This window comes from Acomys russatus, chromosome 7 (genome assembly GCF_903995435.1).
Source record: "Acomys russatus chromosome 7, mAcoRus1.1, whole genome shotgun sequence".
NCBI classification, from domain to species: Eukaryota; Metazoa; Chordata; class Mammalia; order Rodentia; family Muridae; genus Acomys; species Acomys russatus.
The window spans coordinates 22,149,013-22,165,945 of NC_067143.1; the positions used below are offsets into that span (position 1 = coordinate 22,149,013).

A 16,933-nucleotide genomic window follows, 5' to 3' on the forward strand; every position below is an offset into this window, starting at 1 on the left:
TCTAGGCAAATGTGCTGGCTGAGGGTTCCTGCTGGAGAGTGTTTCTGTAGGTTGTGGGTGTATAAAGAAATGGAGATGGGTTAGGAGGAAAGGCTGAGAGGGGAAGCAGGAAAGATCTATGGAGCCTGAGGTCTACACCAACAGTCAGAACCCAGGAAGTGGAGGGGGTGGGGCGGGACAGGGAAGGGCTCCTGAAGGCAGACAGCCAAAGGACTAAGAGTGAGTCTGGAGAAACTGGAACAGGAGAGTTGATGGGGGTTGTTCTGACTGTGTGTATGTTTGTTTGTTTTTATTATTCCATGATTAATTTGCTTTGAACAGGCTTTTGTATATTCAGAACACAGCACAGGGATTTGCGTGGTATGCACAACCCAGTAGGAAGTGTTTCCACGTAAGATGTGATTATATATTTACCCACCTCACAGGGTCCCCAGGCAGCTGTGTGCAGTGGAAAGTCTCCTGGGTCTCCTTAGCACACCTGTTGTTTTTTAAAGAAGAATAGCAGAGGGTGAAGCCAAGCCATAGAAGGTGAAAGGGGATTGTATGGAGGGACCTGGCTGCCCGGAGCAGCCTCCCACCTGCACCCTGTTAGCAGGAGGCACTGGCGTGGATGGGGGAGAGGAGAGACACCAAGGAAAACTCGCCTTAGGCAAAGTGGCCTTGTTTTCCAGGTGGGAAGGAAGGAGTTTTATGAAGCCTGGATCAGGAAGCTTGGCTCTTGTGTCTGTCGGAGGTGTGGGTGATAAGCCACCTGGAGTTGGGCTGAGGCAATGGAGGAGGTATCCAGGTCAAAAGGAGTGTGGGAGCACCAGCAAGGCTAATAGGGGAGAGGATTAACATAGGTCAGGGCGCAGGCAGAAGTCAAGGTAAAGGATACACCCTGACAGAGGCTAATCCACACGGCTGTTACATCCCTGCTACCACGTCTATGTCCCAGGAACATATTCTACTGTCTGGGCCCTCTCTTCCAGGAATCAGGGCCTCGGGGGTAATTCACGAGCCCAGGCCTTCTCTGGAGGCCGCTGGGTAGGCAGAATCCATATCTGTACACACAGAAACAGATCTGAGCAGGGTGCCAAAGGGGTTCATGGTTCTACCATTCCCAAAGGCCTAAAGGTTGGAAGCACTGAAGTGCCCGCTGATAATGAACAGATAAGCAACATATAGCCATATGCAACATGGAATATTATATTCAGCCTTTAAAAGAAAGAAGTTTGGATACAGCCTGTAAAAAGAATAATCCCAAAGGACGTTATGCTTAGTGAAATAAGCCAATCACGAATGGACAGTAGCAAATGTCCCATTTATGTCTGATATCCAGCGTCATCAGACTTACGGAGACAGAATAGAGAATGGTGATTGCTTGGGGAAATGGGGGGCTAAGTGTTTAATGGGGACGGAGTTACTTCACAAGGTATTCAAGTTCTGGAGGCAAATGGTGGTGATGGTTGTGCAATAGTTGTAAACGTACAAATTGCCACCGAACTGTGCACGCAAACATGGTAGAAATTATAGGCTGCAAACCATATGAATTTTATATCAAAATAAAAGACATATATTGGTTCCATTTGGCTTAGTTATTGGCACCTTTCTACCCACTTAAGACACTGCAAGCAAGGGACCTCACTACCCACTGAGTGTACACCAGCAATCATTGGCATGCGTTATCCTCACATGCATTTTCCTCCTCAGCAGAAGGAGCCTTAGACACTGTCCAACACAATTCAGTGAAAAGGGAACCTAAAGGGGGGGAGCTGCCACACACTCAACCATATGAGAGTAAGTGACTGAGGCAGCTCTGTGAGGGGTGGACTCCTTTTCCAAAGGGTGGAATTGAGCTAAAAAGCTAAGCCAGCCAGCCAGGTTTGTAGGGATTGGTAAAAACTGTGCTCAGACTGACCCTGCTGGCTGATGCACTAGGCATGAGGAAAGCTGCTCCCTAAGTGTGTGTGTGTGTGTGTGTGTGTGTGTGTGTGTGTGTGTGTGTGTGTGTGTATAGTTGCCATCAGTTCTAAAAAGAAGAATGTTATGGACTGATTGGTGTTTTTAAAAGGCTTCTGACCCAGGCATAGTGGCACACACTGAGTACGTGGGTGGGAGATTGAGACAGGATGCAAAAGAGCTGCTTCTTTGTGTCTTCGCTGGGGGCATGGAGCCCTGCTCCTGGTTCTGTGTCCCTAGAGGCTGTGCAGGAGCTGTCTCCAGGACAGATGTCCAAAATGACCTCGCTGTGCAGGGTGTCCAGTGGGCTGCTGTGGCTTTTCCACATGTGTCACAGAGCCTTTTGTGTACATGTGATTTGTTTCTCCTTGGCAAGGAGGGGGGTCCTCCGGTGACACCAGAGCAGTAATCTTAAGGCATTAACTGCAGACAGAAACAGGTGGTGTGGCACCAGAAACCCTGCTCACGGGCCGCCAAGTTGGAAAGCAGGGCCGCCCGTCAGAGTTTTGGTTGTTCTTAACACTTCCTTAACAACCATGGAGTGGTATGAAAAACCCGAGACCATCCAGGCATGCTGTTTGGAGGAAAAATGACATCAAGTTCACTTTATTACCATATGAAACAGACAATGTCTCTCTGTGGTCCCCAAAGGCACCCCAGTGTTAGAATGCTCACTGGTTCTAACGCCTTCAGCACAGGCTAGAAGCCCTGGAGACGTTTTGAACACACATAGCCAGTCTCTCTTTCAGGGCATCTGAGGGCTCCAGAGTATGCATTTCTAACTCATGCCTGGGACCTCCCTTAGAGGCACTGTAAATTTAGTAAATTTAGCTCTTGCCTTTTGGGGTTGGGGTCTGAATGGGAAACGATGGGACTCTGGGCAAGCTCTCGGTCGCCCGAGTGAAAGCTTTGTGAAAATCCTGCCTGGTGTGATGACCATCACTTCCCCCATCTGTCCCAGTCAGTCTCTCACTCCTTCTCTGTTCCCAGTCTGCCATCCCAACCATCTCTGTGTCCCCAAGTCACCCAGCTGAGAGAGCCACAGTATGCTGTTGGCAGCCAGTCTACCTGCTTGGCTCAGGCTGCCAAGGGAATGTGACAAAGACAGCCAGGGCTCTGAACACTCACTGGAGCCCAGCCAGGGTTGGACACTAGGGACAGACTTTCCAGACAATTGGCTGCACTGCTCCAGGCCCAGCCAGGTGTCTCCCTAAGCATCAGGCACTGTGGCCTTCTAGACTTCCCCTGAGCAGGAATTTCCATGGGAAAAAGAGACAGAGCATCTTGCTTGCATGTCTCAGGCTTGCACCTTGGTTTGGAGCTGTAATCATATGTTCATCCGCCTTTCCTAGCCTGGGAGCAGCTCCCTGCCCTGTACCCCATGGAGTTCTGTGAGCTGGTAGTCTGCAAATAGCAAGGTGACAGAGTGCTTAGTGGTGTTGGTCAGACTAGGCTAACTGTTCTCTGGGATCAGAATGCCTGTATTACAAGGTAGGGATACCATCTTTTCTTACTAGTCAGTGACGTAATCGTGACATTTCTTTTGTTATGATAAAAGATCACGACCAAGGCAACTGATAGAAGAAAAGGTTTATTTTTTATTTGGGGCTTTTGTTTTCGGAGGGGTAAGAGCACTTCATCATTCTAGCAGGGTAGGATGGCAGCAGGCAGACATGGAGGCCGGAGCTGGAACCTGAGAGAGCACTTAGGGCTCACATCTCAAGCCACAAACAGGAAGCAGGAGAGAGAGAGAACTTGCAATGGTGCCTGGCTTTTAAACCTCAGAGCCACTCCCAGTGGTGTACTTCCTCTAACAAGGCCACACCTTCTAAACCTTCCCAAACAGGGCCACTGACTGGGGACCAGCTGTTCAAGTGCCAGAGACTACAGAGGGCAGTTTTCATTCAAACCACCACAGGTATCTGAAGCATGAAGCTTTCAAAACTGAATTATGTTTCTAACTGTGGCAAAACACACATAGAATTTACTGCCATAGCTATGCATACGTGTAAGTTCCATAACGTTAAATATATTCACCTCTTGTCTAACCAGCACCCTTTCTCTTTTCCAAGCCACCCTCCAGAACAGTGCTGTATCTGAAAAGTTATATTTGTATCTCTATTTCTCTCTTAACAGGTATACAACATGTTTCAGCACCAGAGCCTTGGGATTAAAATTAACATTCAAGTCACCAAGTTGGTCCTGCTGTGGCAACGCCCCGTAAGTCTTCGTGGGTGCCTTTCAGAGCATGCTTAGTATCTGGTGGGTTTGGAAGTTTCCCTGGTTGTGACTGCTTGGTCGCCTTCCTGGCTTTGAAGATGGGACCATTGTGAGTGAAGAGAAGAGCCTGTGGTCTCGAACCATGGGGGTATTCAGGCTGCTTAGACTCTCAGGGAATGCTGAGCTGTGGGCTCACACACATCTTCCCCTGCTCCTAGAAGGTCTGGCACGTGGCTTTCATGTATGTGGGAAGCTGGGGGAGGTGTCAGAAGCAGGGATTTCCTTCTGGAGCTCCTGCCCCACTGAGACCCAGCACAGCCTTGTCTTTGCTGTTTCAGTTGAGTGCCTCCCTTGAGGCCGGTGCTACCTACAAGGTGAAGTAGTCGGTGGCCGTCGAAGGAGTGCACTTCTTGGTTTTGTAGACTGTCTGTTCCTGGGAAGTAGATTGCTTTGCTTTAATGGCAGTCGTTGTTTGAACTTGTGCATATCTTTTGGGACCTCCTGAATATCTGCTGGTTCTAGGCTAACTCAGGAGGACATCTATCCAATGCTGTCTCTGAGAGCATCCACCATTCGGCATACAGACTGGATGGCCTCGTTGGCTTCCTGGACGACGCTGTCTTTGACTGCCCCCTTCCATTTTTTTTAGGCCAAGTTATCCATTGGGCACCATGGTGAGCGGTCCCTGGAGAGCTTCTGTCACTGGCAGAATGAGGAGTATGGGGGTGCGCGGTACCTTGGCAATAACCAGGTGCCAGGAGGGAAGGATGATCCGCCTCCTGTGGATGCCGCTGTGTTTGTGACCAGGTGAGCCTGGAGCAAGAGGAGAAAGGCATCCTCCTTGTGAGAGCACGTTACCAATCCAGGCTTGGAAGTCGAGCCTATGTCTGCTTGCCCGGGTCTCGGGTCCCTCACTAGGCAGGACCTCACTGTTGTAGGCTTAACTTCGGAAGGCTGAGCAAAAAATTGAGCTGTTTCCCATAAACAGTACCAAACCCACGGTGTTAGCCGTCAGTAGCTCTGTTGTCAACATTAGAAGAATCCTGAAGTTCTAGGTAACTGGAGACTTAGGACAAATCCGTGTGTTTCTTCCTTCTTTCCCCAATCCCCGTCCCCTCCCCCCCAGTAGCATGCTAATAAGAGTAGTCCGGTCAGGGTTTGCAGCTGCTGCTGGCTGACTTCAGCAAACCATTATGGAATTGAGTGTATGCTATGAGTTCCCTGGGGGAGAGCTCCAGGTGGGCCCATGGGCGACCTGCACCGCCTTGCAGAACATGCTACCCACAAGACAATGGGAAACACCCCTCCCCCACCCACCCACAGGAAACTCAATCTTTTGGATGTCCATGGGTGTCACAGGAAGAGCGCTGTCTGAAGCAGGGGGTGAAGGTTCACTCCCGGCTGCAGGACTAGCCTTCTATGTAATATGCAGGTTATTTTTCTAGACCAAGGAGCCAAGAAATACCTAGCAGAAACGCAGGGCAGCCTCTGAAGCTGCAAGCAATCACACTGCTGTGATTCCCTGGTGCCACTGTAGCCACTGACCAAAATCAGGTGACCCTAAATAATGTGATTTATCCCCTTACATTCAAAATTGAGGTATTGGTAAGGCCCCACTCTGCCCGAATCCTTGAGGGATGTGAATTTCTTATTGTCTCATTTCTGGTGGCCACTGCCACCCTTGGCAGGCCTTGGCTTGTGGCTACCTCACTTGAGTCGCCCTTCCATGATCATGTGGCCTTCTTTCCCTGTCTCTTTCTATGTCCACATCAGTCTTTGGATTAGGACCTTATCTTAACCCATTGTGACCATTTCTCAACTGGATTATGCCTAGACACATTTTGCAAATAAAGTTATATTCATAGGCATTTAACCGTATCTGTTCTAGGGGCAGTTTTAACACACATATACAGATATGCATAAATACACATATACATGTGTGCATGCACACATGTGCGCGCACACACATACACACACACACACAGAGAGAGAGAGAGAGAGAGAGAGAGAGAGAGAGAGAGAGAGAGAGAGAGAAGAGATGGGGAAAAGAAACTTGTAACTCCAGTATTTGTTTGTGAAAGACAGCATAGGAGATTGTCTGGGCTTCACTGACTAGCCCAGCTTATCCGAATTAGCAATCCCCAGCCAATGGGAGTCTGCCTCAGAGAGCAAGATGATGACTCCGGAAGAATATTGTCTGGGGTTGACCTCTGGCCTCCAAATGTAAGTGTATACCCACACATATGCATCTCCACACTCTCCCCACCCCACCATCACCCCACCACACACACAGAATGTTTGTGAGAGAGAACATATCCCTCCCCATTACCAGACTGCAGACAGATGCCTGATAGCTCTTCTAGCAAGTTCATCAGTAGCCAGCCCTCCAAGGGAAAGAGCTGGGCTCAGTGGTGCACTTGGCAGAGACAGGGACTTATGGCTTGCTGCTGTCGTCCAATGGGTGAGTTCAGGTTCAGTGAGAGACCCTGTCACAGAAAACTGAGGTGGAGAGAGATTAAGGAAGATCCCCAACATCATCTTCTACCTCCCACACATAGGCATGCATGCACATATAAACACATGCATACACATGCAAAAGCATGCACACAGACAAACCCATGCTCACACATATGCCTGAGGACCCTTTTTTTTTTCTATTTCACGGTGACACCTCAGGGCTGCCTAAGCCCTTGTTCTTGCTTTTGTGGCACTGCTCAGTGGACGAGTCACTGCTCAGCCCCAACTCCAGAGGTTGTCCTCTCAAATGCTGACTCCTGCAAGGGCAAGGCAGCAGTGTTGGAGTGTGTGGAAGAGGAGCTGTTGAGACGCCTGGTATTTAACTAAAAGCCAAGGCTGCAACTCCTAAGGTTGAGATGTTTTGCAAGAAAATGGGGTGCAAGGGCAATAGCTGCTTGAGAGAGGTGCCCTTTCAGCCCAGAGTAACCGTAGCCAAGTTTCTAATAGGAAATCTCGCAGGCCAGGCATTGTTCAAGGGACAGTATCCCTGTATTCCAGCCTTGCATCTGGCTAGTGCGAGGATTTTCTTTTCCTTCCCTGTTTTGGCCAGTGGCTAAGCCTGGGAGCTGTTCTGGACACTGGCTGCTCCAGAGGATGTGAACATGATGTCATGGCTAGCAGAGGCAGTCAGCTTTTCTGCAGCTGTGTGTGTCTAGGCTGTAGACAGCCACCATGTGTACTGTGGCTGGAGGCCAACCAAGGCCACACAGAGGACTGGGGCCCCAGCTCTAGTGCCTTTACCTTTGCTTCTGAACTTGGCCTAGGGAGACAGGCACACAGCGTTTCTCCTTGAGCCCAGCTCTGCGTGCCTGCAGCACATATCAGGAAGATGCCCCAAAAGCGAGTGTGCAGGGCTGCCTGAAGGCCATGCTGGGGTACCACTGCAGGTCCCAGTCCTCCTCAGCACCCCTCCATCAGCCTTCTTGCGCCCCCTCCCCACTGTGCTTCCTGTCTAGTACCCTCCTAATGAGGAGAGGAGGCTTGCTTTACCCACTCAGCATTCTATCCCTGCTTCATCTCCACAAAATGTGTTTGGTTTGGGGTGGGGGGGTTAAAGTCATGATAATAAAGGGTTTAATTTTCCTACCATAAGCGTGGGTAGTCATAAGGGCTTTTATTTTTCTCTGAGTTCTAGATATTTGCTGTACAATTCACAGTGATGTATGCTTGACAAGCACTGTGAACGTGTATTTTAAGTATTCTCATCAACAGACAAAAACCCCAGCAAAATATCCCCCAAACTCTAAGCAAGTACCTGAAGTGATGGGCATTTCCATTAGCTAGATTTTACCAATTCACCCTATACACATCCAACCTGGTGCTTGACTGTATAATCATGTGCAATTTTACCTGCCAATTGATAAATAATATTATTAAAATAAGTTGATCACAGAAAGATAACCCCAAGTGCACATTTATTTCTTATGAAAAACTTAGACTTTTCCAGAGGCAAAACCCTTTGAGTGGCAGATACAAGAGACCTTTAATTACCTTCTTGCTTTCTCTCTGGACACACGGCTAAGCTTTTGTTCCTGTCCGTGCTCCCCGCCCTGCCGTTTTCCTCTGGCCTGCAGGATGCCCAGTGCGCTTGGTGAGGTGACTGTCGCAAGACGGTCATCTGTCATCCTAGACATGGGAGTCTGTGAATATAGATGCCACACAGAGCCTTTAAGCCCCGAGACCCAGAGCCTGCGGATGGGAGCGGGCTGGTGGGATCTCTGGGATTCGTGCCCAGCAGAAGTAAGCTGAGCGATAACCACATTCAGGGCTTGTCCCTTTATCATACAGCGCACTGGGGGTCAGAGTGGGCTGATGTGTGCACAGAGATAGAACGGACGGGGAGTGCCCGGCTCTGCATTCTTCCCAGTGCAGTTGATGTGCCCAGTTCTGCCGTGCTAGGCATGACTGGGATTTCAAGAAAGAATGGGGGGTACTATATATACCTGACTGTATCTATCTATCTTTCTTTTTTTTAGGACAGATTTCTGCGTTCACAAAGATGAACCATGTGACACCGTTGGTAAGTCTACAGTTCTAACACTGATTAAAGGGGATGATGTATCATGTCCGAAGGAGTTACCCTGTCTCCCTGTTGTCTCTCTTCTTGTAAATCGGTTCCTTGCCTGTTGTTGTTGATTTACCAATATGGCAGGTGGGATGGCTTTTTATTAATTAGCATCAAAATACATCAGACCAACACTTGACTATACTTTTTTTTTTTTCAGGTAAGTTTTGAGGTTGCCTATGACAGAAGGCATCTGGTTAATGGGTTGAGAAAGAATGTTATAACAAGCCAAACAGGAGCAAGAGCCGCCAGGTAGCTCCAAGGTGTCTGCAGTTGGGAGTGTCTCTCAGCACCTTGTGCACCCTGGCGGCTTGCTTTGTAGTCTAACCAGCACTGAGGTGCACATGCATCCTTCCCTTCCCTCTCTTTCTCACCTGCCCCTCACATGCAGGGCTCTTTCCTCTCCTATTTTCAGTGATACCCACATTGGAAACCTTCCGTGTGCACATGCCTTTGTGAGCTCTGAGTTCGAGGCCAGTCTGGTCTACAGAGGGAGTTCCAGGACAGCCAGGGCTACACAGAGAAAAAAAAAAACAGCAAAAATAAACGTTCTTAAGGTGCAGACAGAGCACCTGTCTACTAGGGGAGACACGAGAGCATCTCCAGTGTCCCTTGCCACCGCACACAGGGAGGTCCCAAATATTATGTTATCCCAAAAAGCTATGGGTTTCTTATACTCAGATAGTCTTCAAATTACAGAAATACTGGCAGAAAGTGAGAGAGGATTGACATCATAGCTAGCATTGTAAAATTCAGATGTTTGCAACCTGTTACCATGGAGTTTCAGTATGGGCAACCATGACTCTACTTGGCTGAACTGGGTGACTCCAGTTTCTTAATACATATAATGACTGCCCTGGTTAGTGACTTAATAAGACTCTTCAACGTCTGATATGATGATATCCAACATTTATTTCCCATGTTGCAGTTTATAATTTTTTTCACCTTATCATTCTTTAAAATTTCAGAGAACAAGATATCAAAAATTAACCAATGGGCGTCTGTGCTTTGCCCTTTAGGACTGGTTCCATGACGGAATCACTGGGCAAAGACAGTGCCAGCCTTGTTTTATTGTGAGGCAGCTGAGCCAGGCAAGAGTCTGGCTGGAGCTGTAGACCATGGGCAGCTACAGGGAAGAGTGTTGCTGGAGTGGTTGCTCCTTCCAGCATTCACAGTTGGCCTTTGAGCACTTCTGGCTTGTGCCTCTGCGTCACCCTGCACCATCTCCTTGGCGAGGTTCAGGAGGCATTAGTTCCTCCTCTAGCCCTTGCCCCATACTTCCTGATCCCCCAGAAGCCTCTGTGCTATGCAGTGCTGAGCCTGGATCTCCAAGCCCTGTGTCCCGCAGCACCTGCATGAGAGGCATCTATCTATCTATCTATCTATCTATCTATCTATCTATCTATCTATCTATCTATCTAAACAAAATCTCAAGTGTTCAATTTTACCAATAAAGACTTGGGAGCCAGATGGTGGGGTGAAAGCCTGCTAGCTCAGAGAGACAGAGAAAGCACCTAGCTTACCTTCCTCTTAAGCCAAAATCCCAGAAGCAAAAACTAATGCTCACTTCCCACACCATCTCTAAAACTCTCAAACTGAATGTCCCTCCTTCTATTTCCTATGCGTCTCTCTATCCATATTCCTGACTTCCTCTTACTCTCTATGGTTTTTTTCTATGTTCACTCTGTCAACTAGCTGCTTGCTTGTTCCACTTCTTGACCTAGGGTTAGCTTTATTTAATCCTGTTTACAGTGTCCAACCAGAAAGCTCTTGGATTAAAGATATGTGCTCAGGCTGATCCACACCACAACTAGAAGCAGGTTTCTCCAGTAAACAACACACTCTCAGGGCTCACAGTGTGATCAAATAGTCTGCAACACTTTTACGTACCATGATGTATGGTTAGTATATCACTGGGAAGGGAATGAATTCAGGTGAAAGAAACTTCTTGTCTGTGAATAATATGCACCGGCACATGTGCTTTTCCTTCTTATGATGGCAACTATCTTTCCTGTTTGTTTGTTTGTTGAGACAGGGTTTCTTTGTGTAGACCTGGCTGCCCTCGACTCTCTTTGTAGACCAGGCTGGCCTTGAACTCACAAAGATTCACCTGCCTCTTCCTCCCGAGTGCTGGGACTAAAGGCGTGCACCATCACGATCGATTGACAGCTACCATTTATTTAATTGTGAATATACAAAAATACCTATGATATGAGTTGACTGTACACTCCTCCCTTTGTGGAAGACCCTGTTGCCAATTCTAAGCAAGTCTCTTTTATTTATTCAGTACTCCACAATACTTTAAAGACTTTCCTCATAATACTTTTTTCATCAAAAAATGCTGCAAGGTCTGTGTATCTCAGGTGACAAAAACCTATGTTTCACATCTCTGCAGGCTGCTGTGCCAGGTCCACTTGTCTTCAGGTGTTGTGTTTCTGGTGGAGGCTCCCCATGGCTGCAGATGGCTGCCTCACATCACTCTCTTACTTCTGTGTGTCCCTGTTCACTTTCTCCTCCCCCTCCTCCTCCTCCTCCTCCTCCTCCTTCTTCTTCTTCTTCTAATGACATCAGTCACACTGGATTAGGTCCCACCTTTTTGTCTCTATTAACCTTATTTAACTATATTTCTCAAAGCCCTGTCTCAAAATAGTCATATTGAGGGTCAGTACTTTACCCTGCAGATTCTGAGGACATTAGTTTAGTCCATAGGACTTTTCATTTGAGACTTAGCCATTCAAAATCAGGTGGTATCGGATATCTTTGTATGATCTCTTTGGTACGTATGTTTCACTTCTTAAAGGGGCATGTACTTTCATGGTGGGGACAGGGTTCCATCATTCTTTTTTTTTTCTACTTATTTTTTTTTATTAATTTATTCTTGTTACATCTCAATGGTTAGGTTCCATCATTCTTAATATGGCAGTGGGGTACCTGAGGGGTGGACTTCTTTGCCTCTTGCTTCCTACCATGTACTCTTTCTAATACTGTGGTGAGTTTTAATTTTTACAAGGGGATCAGACATAGGGACTTGGCATTTTACTATGTTTATTTTAATATACCATAATTCCCTTGAACATGTTATCAAGTAATTTTTAAAGTGAAGTAATTTGATAAACATTTTGAAACTGGGTGTATGACAGCCACAGAATAGCCTCAGATTCATAAATACATACACATACATACATATATATGTATTATATATTCCAGATTAGTAGAAAGGCCACAGTTTTGGGCTCTTCCTCACCTGTGACTTGACTCTATTCTGAGCAGAAGTAAAAGCTCCACATTTACTTATGTCACCCTTGTCACAGGTCAGGTCCCCCTGGCTCTGGCAGATTCCTTCCTTTGCCAGTTTCATTGATACTTGTAATTAGGAGTTGACAGTCTTCTGTGGGGTGTGTGTGTGTGTGTGTGTGTGTGTGTGTGTGTGTGTGTGTGTGTGTGTGTGTGTGCGCGCGCGCGCATGCTTATGGTTTTGTGAAAACTAGTTCTGGGGAGGAATGTGAGTGTATGTAGCTATGGGTTGCAGGTTTGGCAAGCTCTATCTTCCTTATACTTATTAAAGAATACAGTGTCCACTCACAAGCGTTAGTTATGATGGAGCATTCTATCAGTATTGGAGCATTGCGTTCTCACAATCTAGCTCAGATGTCTTAGTGGAAGGCTACACACCCAAGAGTTGGGCAACACCAACTGTTTAGGCATGATTACAAAAAATTGGCCACCCTTTGGGTAGGTAAGGAAGGGGGGGGGATATCTGAGAGGAGTTTGGGAAGGGGTCAGTATGTCCAAAATACATTCTACAAAATTCTCAAAAGAACTCATTTTTTAAATGAAGGGGGAAAATGTTTCTGGGAAAGCCAAAGAGAACATATTTAATACAACAACTCCTCCCTTAGCACAATTAGCTCTAGACATTGGTAGAACATATTTAGAATGCTGATTAGCTTGTGCTTAGATGCTGGGAGAAAGTCTTCTAAAATGCCATTTGTAAGGGAGAGACGTGGGTGGCCCTAGGTGCGTCTTGCTCTTGCCTCCTCATATGGCTGGTGTCATGATGGCTTAGGAGAATGATGGCTAGATAAAAATGTAAGTGGATGTATGCGTGTGTCTATCATACATGTGTGCACACCAGGTACAAGTGTTGGACCATGCAGTGTGTGCTTCCTGGGTCTGACAGGGTGGTTCAGCTTTGTCTGTGCCTATGAGTTCTCTCAGTCCTGGGTTCTTTCTTATAAGAGCCTCCCAAGGAGAACTGTCTGGCATGGAAGGTCCACTACAGTGTGAGCACTCTGTGTTTGGGATGTGGCTGGGCATCCGTAACTGAAACCATTGCCCCAGAGGACCACATTCAACTTGTCTTACTCTTCTTGTCAGAGTCTCTTCTGAGGTTCCATAATGCCTGGACTGTGCTGGAAAATGGCGAAAAGACAGGGGTACGTTTCTCCACGGAGTAGAACTCCATTGGCCCTTTCGAGATGTGGGACTAGATAGAGACCAATGAAACATGTGGGTGTGCCTAGCTGCCTTTGGAATTAGAAAGCAAGATGGCTGAAGAAGCAAAGAAGATCAACACACTAGGTGTCCAACAGGGGATGTGAAATGCAGGCTTGGACATTAATTGCACAGGGCAGCGACACCATTGCCCTTAAAAACATACATCTTTCTTTCTTTTTTTGAGATTGCAATATCATTACATCATTTCTCATTTCCCTTTTCTTCCTCAAAACCCTTTCATATACCCCTGCTTGCTCTCTTTCAAATTCATGGCTTCTCCTTACATTAATTGTGTATGTGTACATACACACACGCACACACACACACACACACACACACACACAAATATAGACTGAACAGATTGTATTTATGTGTACATATATAAGGTTACTTACATGTGTGTGTTTCAGGGCTGATCATTTGGTATTGGATAACGAATTGGAGTGCTCTTCCCTGAGGAGGACCATTTTTCCAGCTGTCAGCATTTGTTAGTTGCCTGTCATCCTTTGTGTAAGGTTGCAGCCTCATGAGCTTCCCCCTGTTCACTTTAACATGCCTTAATTCAGCTCATGCTTGGGCAGTTACGCTGATGACTCTTATGTGCATAGCTTCTGACACTCCTAGGAGACACAAACTTACACCAAGTCCCCCGATCTTTCCTTCCCATCTTCCACACAGATCCCTGAGCCTCAGCTGCAGGAGTTGTATTATAGGACACCGTTGCCCTTTAAAAGTGCTGTTCCTCAAGGATGGTGCCTGAGTAGCTCTAGGCCACTGTATTCAGACACAATTTATTGGGGACATTGGTGTTAGGCCAAAGCCCACCTCCTTTTCATTCTTAGCATGGCCTTAATGTGACAGTTATCAGAGGGGCTTCTCTGATCCCCTGTTCCCCTTGGCCAAGGGAACACTTTATGATTAGCTTGGAAGGAAGTACCATCCTCGCTTGTATGAGAGGACTGTTCTTACTCGAGTCATGAGACTTGTTAGGCCTGTTAGAACCAAGCAAGCAAACAAGCCCTTCTCTAGGAGACTGTGGAAGCAGAGTTACTGCTGGGAAATGAGGCAGTGCTATAACTCTGTGTTGGAAGACAGCTATTGCAGCTCATGGGAAGTCACTTTAACAAAGCATGCAGTGGGGTCTTGTGTGTGCAGGAAAGGCTTGGAGCCCAAGCATTACCAACAGCGGCTCCACAAAAGCCCTTCTTTACTAGTTGGAGGGAAGCCCAGGAGAGGCAGAGAAGACACAGTTTACTGTAGGGGTCCCTCATGGTCCCTGTTGCCATCTGCAGGGCTCCATCATCTCCACAGTGAAGGTGAATCCTACTCAAGAGCCACTCATTGGGAAAGGGCACAGGCAAGGCTCGGTCCCGTGGTCTGGACATTGGGATAACATCTTGCTTCTGCATCATCCTCTGTGAATTGCCTTCCATATCCAGATGTACCCTAATCTGTACAATGGAAATGATAATCCTCAGGGTTCTTATGAGGATAAAGGGGATAACTGAACACATCCATTAATTTGGTGGTTGTCAAGAGTCAGAACATAGGGGTGGAGGGATGGCTCCAAGGTTAAGAGCATAAGCAGAGAGCCCAAGTGTGTTTCTCATCACCTATGCCGGATGGCTCACAACTACCTGTAAGTGTAGTTCAGGGGATCTGACACCATCTTCTGTCCTTCTCAGGCACATGCACACATGTGAAACACATACATAATTTAAAAATAAAAATCTAGAAACTATCCCACCCCAAGACAGTAAATACATGCTACCAAGGCTGTGGTGCTGGCAGTCCTGGAAAAATTTGCATCTCCCATAGAATACAAAAGAGTATTTTCTTCCCCCAGATTAAAGTGTAATGCAAGAATTCCAATTCTGGATATGTAACGGGAAGTTGCCAGAGCAGTTACTTGAACAGACGTTTGCACACTTGTGTTCATAGCAGTACTGTACCTGAGCGCCAAAAGGTGGGAGCGTTCTTAAGTGTTCACAGCTTGGTAAATGCAGCGTGGTGTGCGCGTATGGTAGGAAGATAAGTCAACCTTAAAACAGACACAGGCCACATCATGGATGGGCCTTTGGGGCATGATGCTGAGCAAAACAAGCCTAAGTTAGAAAAGCATATGTGCTGTGGGATTCCAAATGCATAAGGCACCTGGAAGAGAATATTCATAGAGACAGAAAATGGTCATGTCCAGGGGGTAGGAGGAGAGGGAAATGGTGAGCTATTCCTTAATAGCCTAAAGTCCCAGCTTTACGAGATGAAAACTCGGAGCTGGATGGTAATTGGTTTTAATCGTCGATTTGATGCAAGGTTGAGTCACTAGGAGAGCGTCTCAGTGGTGGTTTTTCTGGGTTGGGTTGGCCTATAGGTATTTCCCTGAAGGATTTTCCTTGGAGCAAGTGATATGGGAAGACCCAGCCCACCCTGGACAACATCATCCCCTACGCTTGGATCCTGAACTGTATAAGACTAGAGAAAGTGAGCTAAGTGCTAGAGACATGCGCATAATCATTCCTCGATCTGCTCTTAACTGTTGACAAGATGAGCTACTTCGAGTTCTTGCCTGACCTTCCTCACAATGATGAATCATAGCCTGGAACTGTAAGCCAAATACACAGTTTCTCCCTCAACTGCTTATGCCAAGGCTGTTTTATCACGGCAACAAAAGCAAAATCGGGATAGCAGTAATGGTTGAACAACCATGTAAATGAACTTATTGCCACCGAACTGTGCACTGAGCAGTGGTTAATATGATAAGCTTTGTATTGTTTTTAGTTGGCCATGGTGGAGTTTGTTTGTTTTGATTATGTTGGGTGAGACTACAAGGAGAAAAATTGTAAATAAGATTCTGTAGTGTTTTTTGTTTTTTGTTTTGTTTGCTTGCTTTGTTTTTGCAACTGCACTTGGAGAACAATTCCCATGTAGCGGGGAATCCTCCTGTATGTAAGGAGGAATGGGGCTCTACCTGGGGTGCTGGCAGTGCATGAAGGGGGAGTTTGTCTGCTAGAAGACAGAGGAAAGGTGGGCTAGGGAAAAGAGGGGGAAAGGGAGTGATGCTGGAGCTAAAATAAGGCCTTTTTTAATGCTTTGAAGTTTTCTTTTTGGTTGTCAAGTTGTGCTGTGCAGCTCAGTTAGATCATGTGGCTCATCGATATTTTTAGACTGTGGGCAATCCACACTGTATTTGGCAATAAAACTGCCCTTTAGTCTATCCATGAGTTCATTTCCCCCACAGCTGCTCAGCCTTTGGACTCCTTGTATAAAGAGATGAGGTCAGCCACTGAGGCCATTGTGGTGCTGGGAACTGACCACAGGCTCAGCATTCAGTGACCTTCAAGGTTCAGGGCTGTATCTTACAGGAGAATGTTTAGAGATTACATCATATAGACAGTTTCTTGGGTTCCCTTGATCACTGTGAGTGTATAAGTTGAAGAACCCTCAACCCTCTCTTGTAAAATTGGAAGTTGGCTCTGAATTTTTAACCTCAACTTCTTCATATATACAACTTTAAGAAATCAGAGTGCTTTGGGATGGTTAGAGATGGTTCAGCTGAGTCAGTGGTTCTCAACCCCCCTAATGCAGTGGCCCTTTAATACAGTTCATCATATTGTGGTGACTCCCAACCATAAAATTATTTCATAACTGTAATATTCCCACTGTTATGAATCAATCATAAATGTAAATATCTGA

The 16,933-nt window shown here is 46.6% G+C and overlaps 1 protein-coding gene across 1 annotated transcript in view; it reads left to right on the forward strand.

The window, feature by feature from the left end:
• The window catches only part of Adamts17 (ADAM metallopeptidase with thrombospondin type 1 motif 17), a 292,022-nt gene that overhangs the window by 64,283 nt on the left and 210,806 nt on the right, over window positions 1-16,933 (forward strand). The window contains exons 5-7 of the mRNA XM_051148701.1: window positions 4,078-4,161; window positions 4,811-4,968; window positions 8,655-8,698. Coding sequence (XP_051004658.1) covers window positions 4,078-4,161; window positions 4,811-4,968; window positions 8,655-8,698 — 286 coding nt within the window. The remainder of the gene's footprint in view (window positions 1-4,077; window positions 4,162-4,810; window positions 4,969-8,654; window positions 8,699-16,933) is intronic.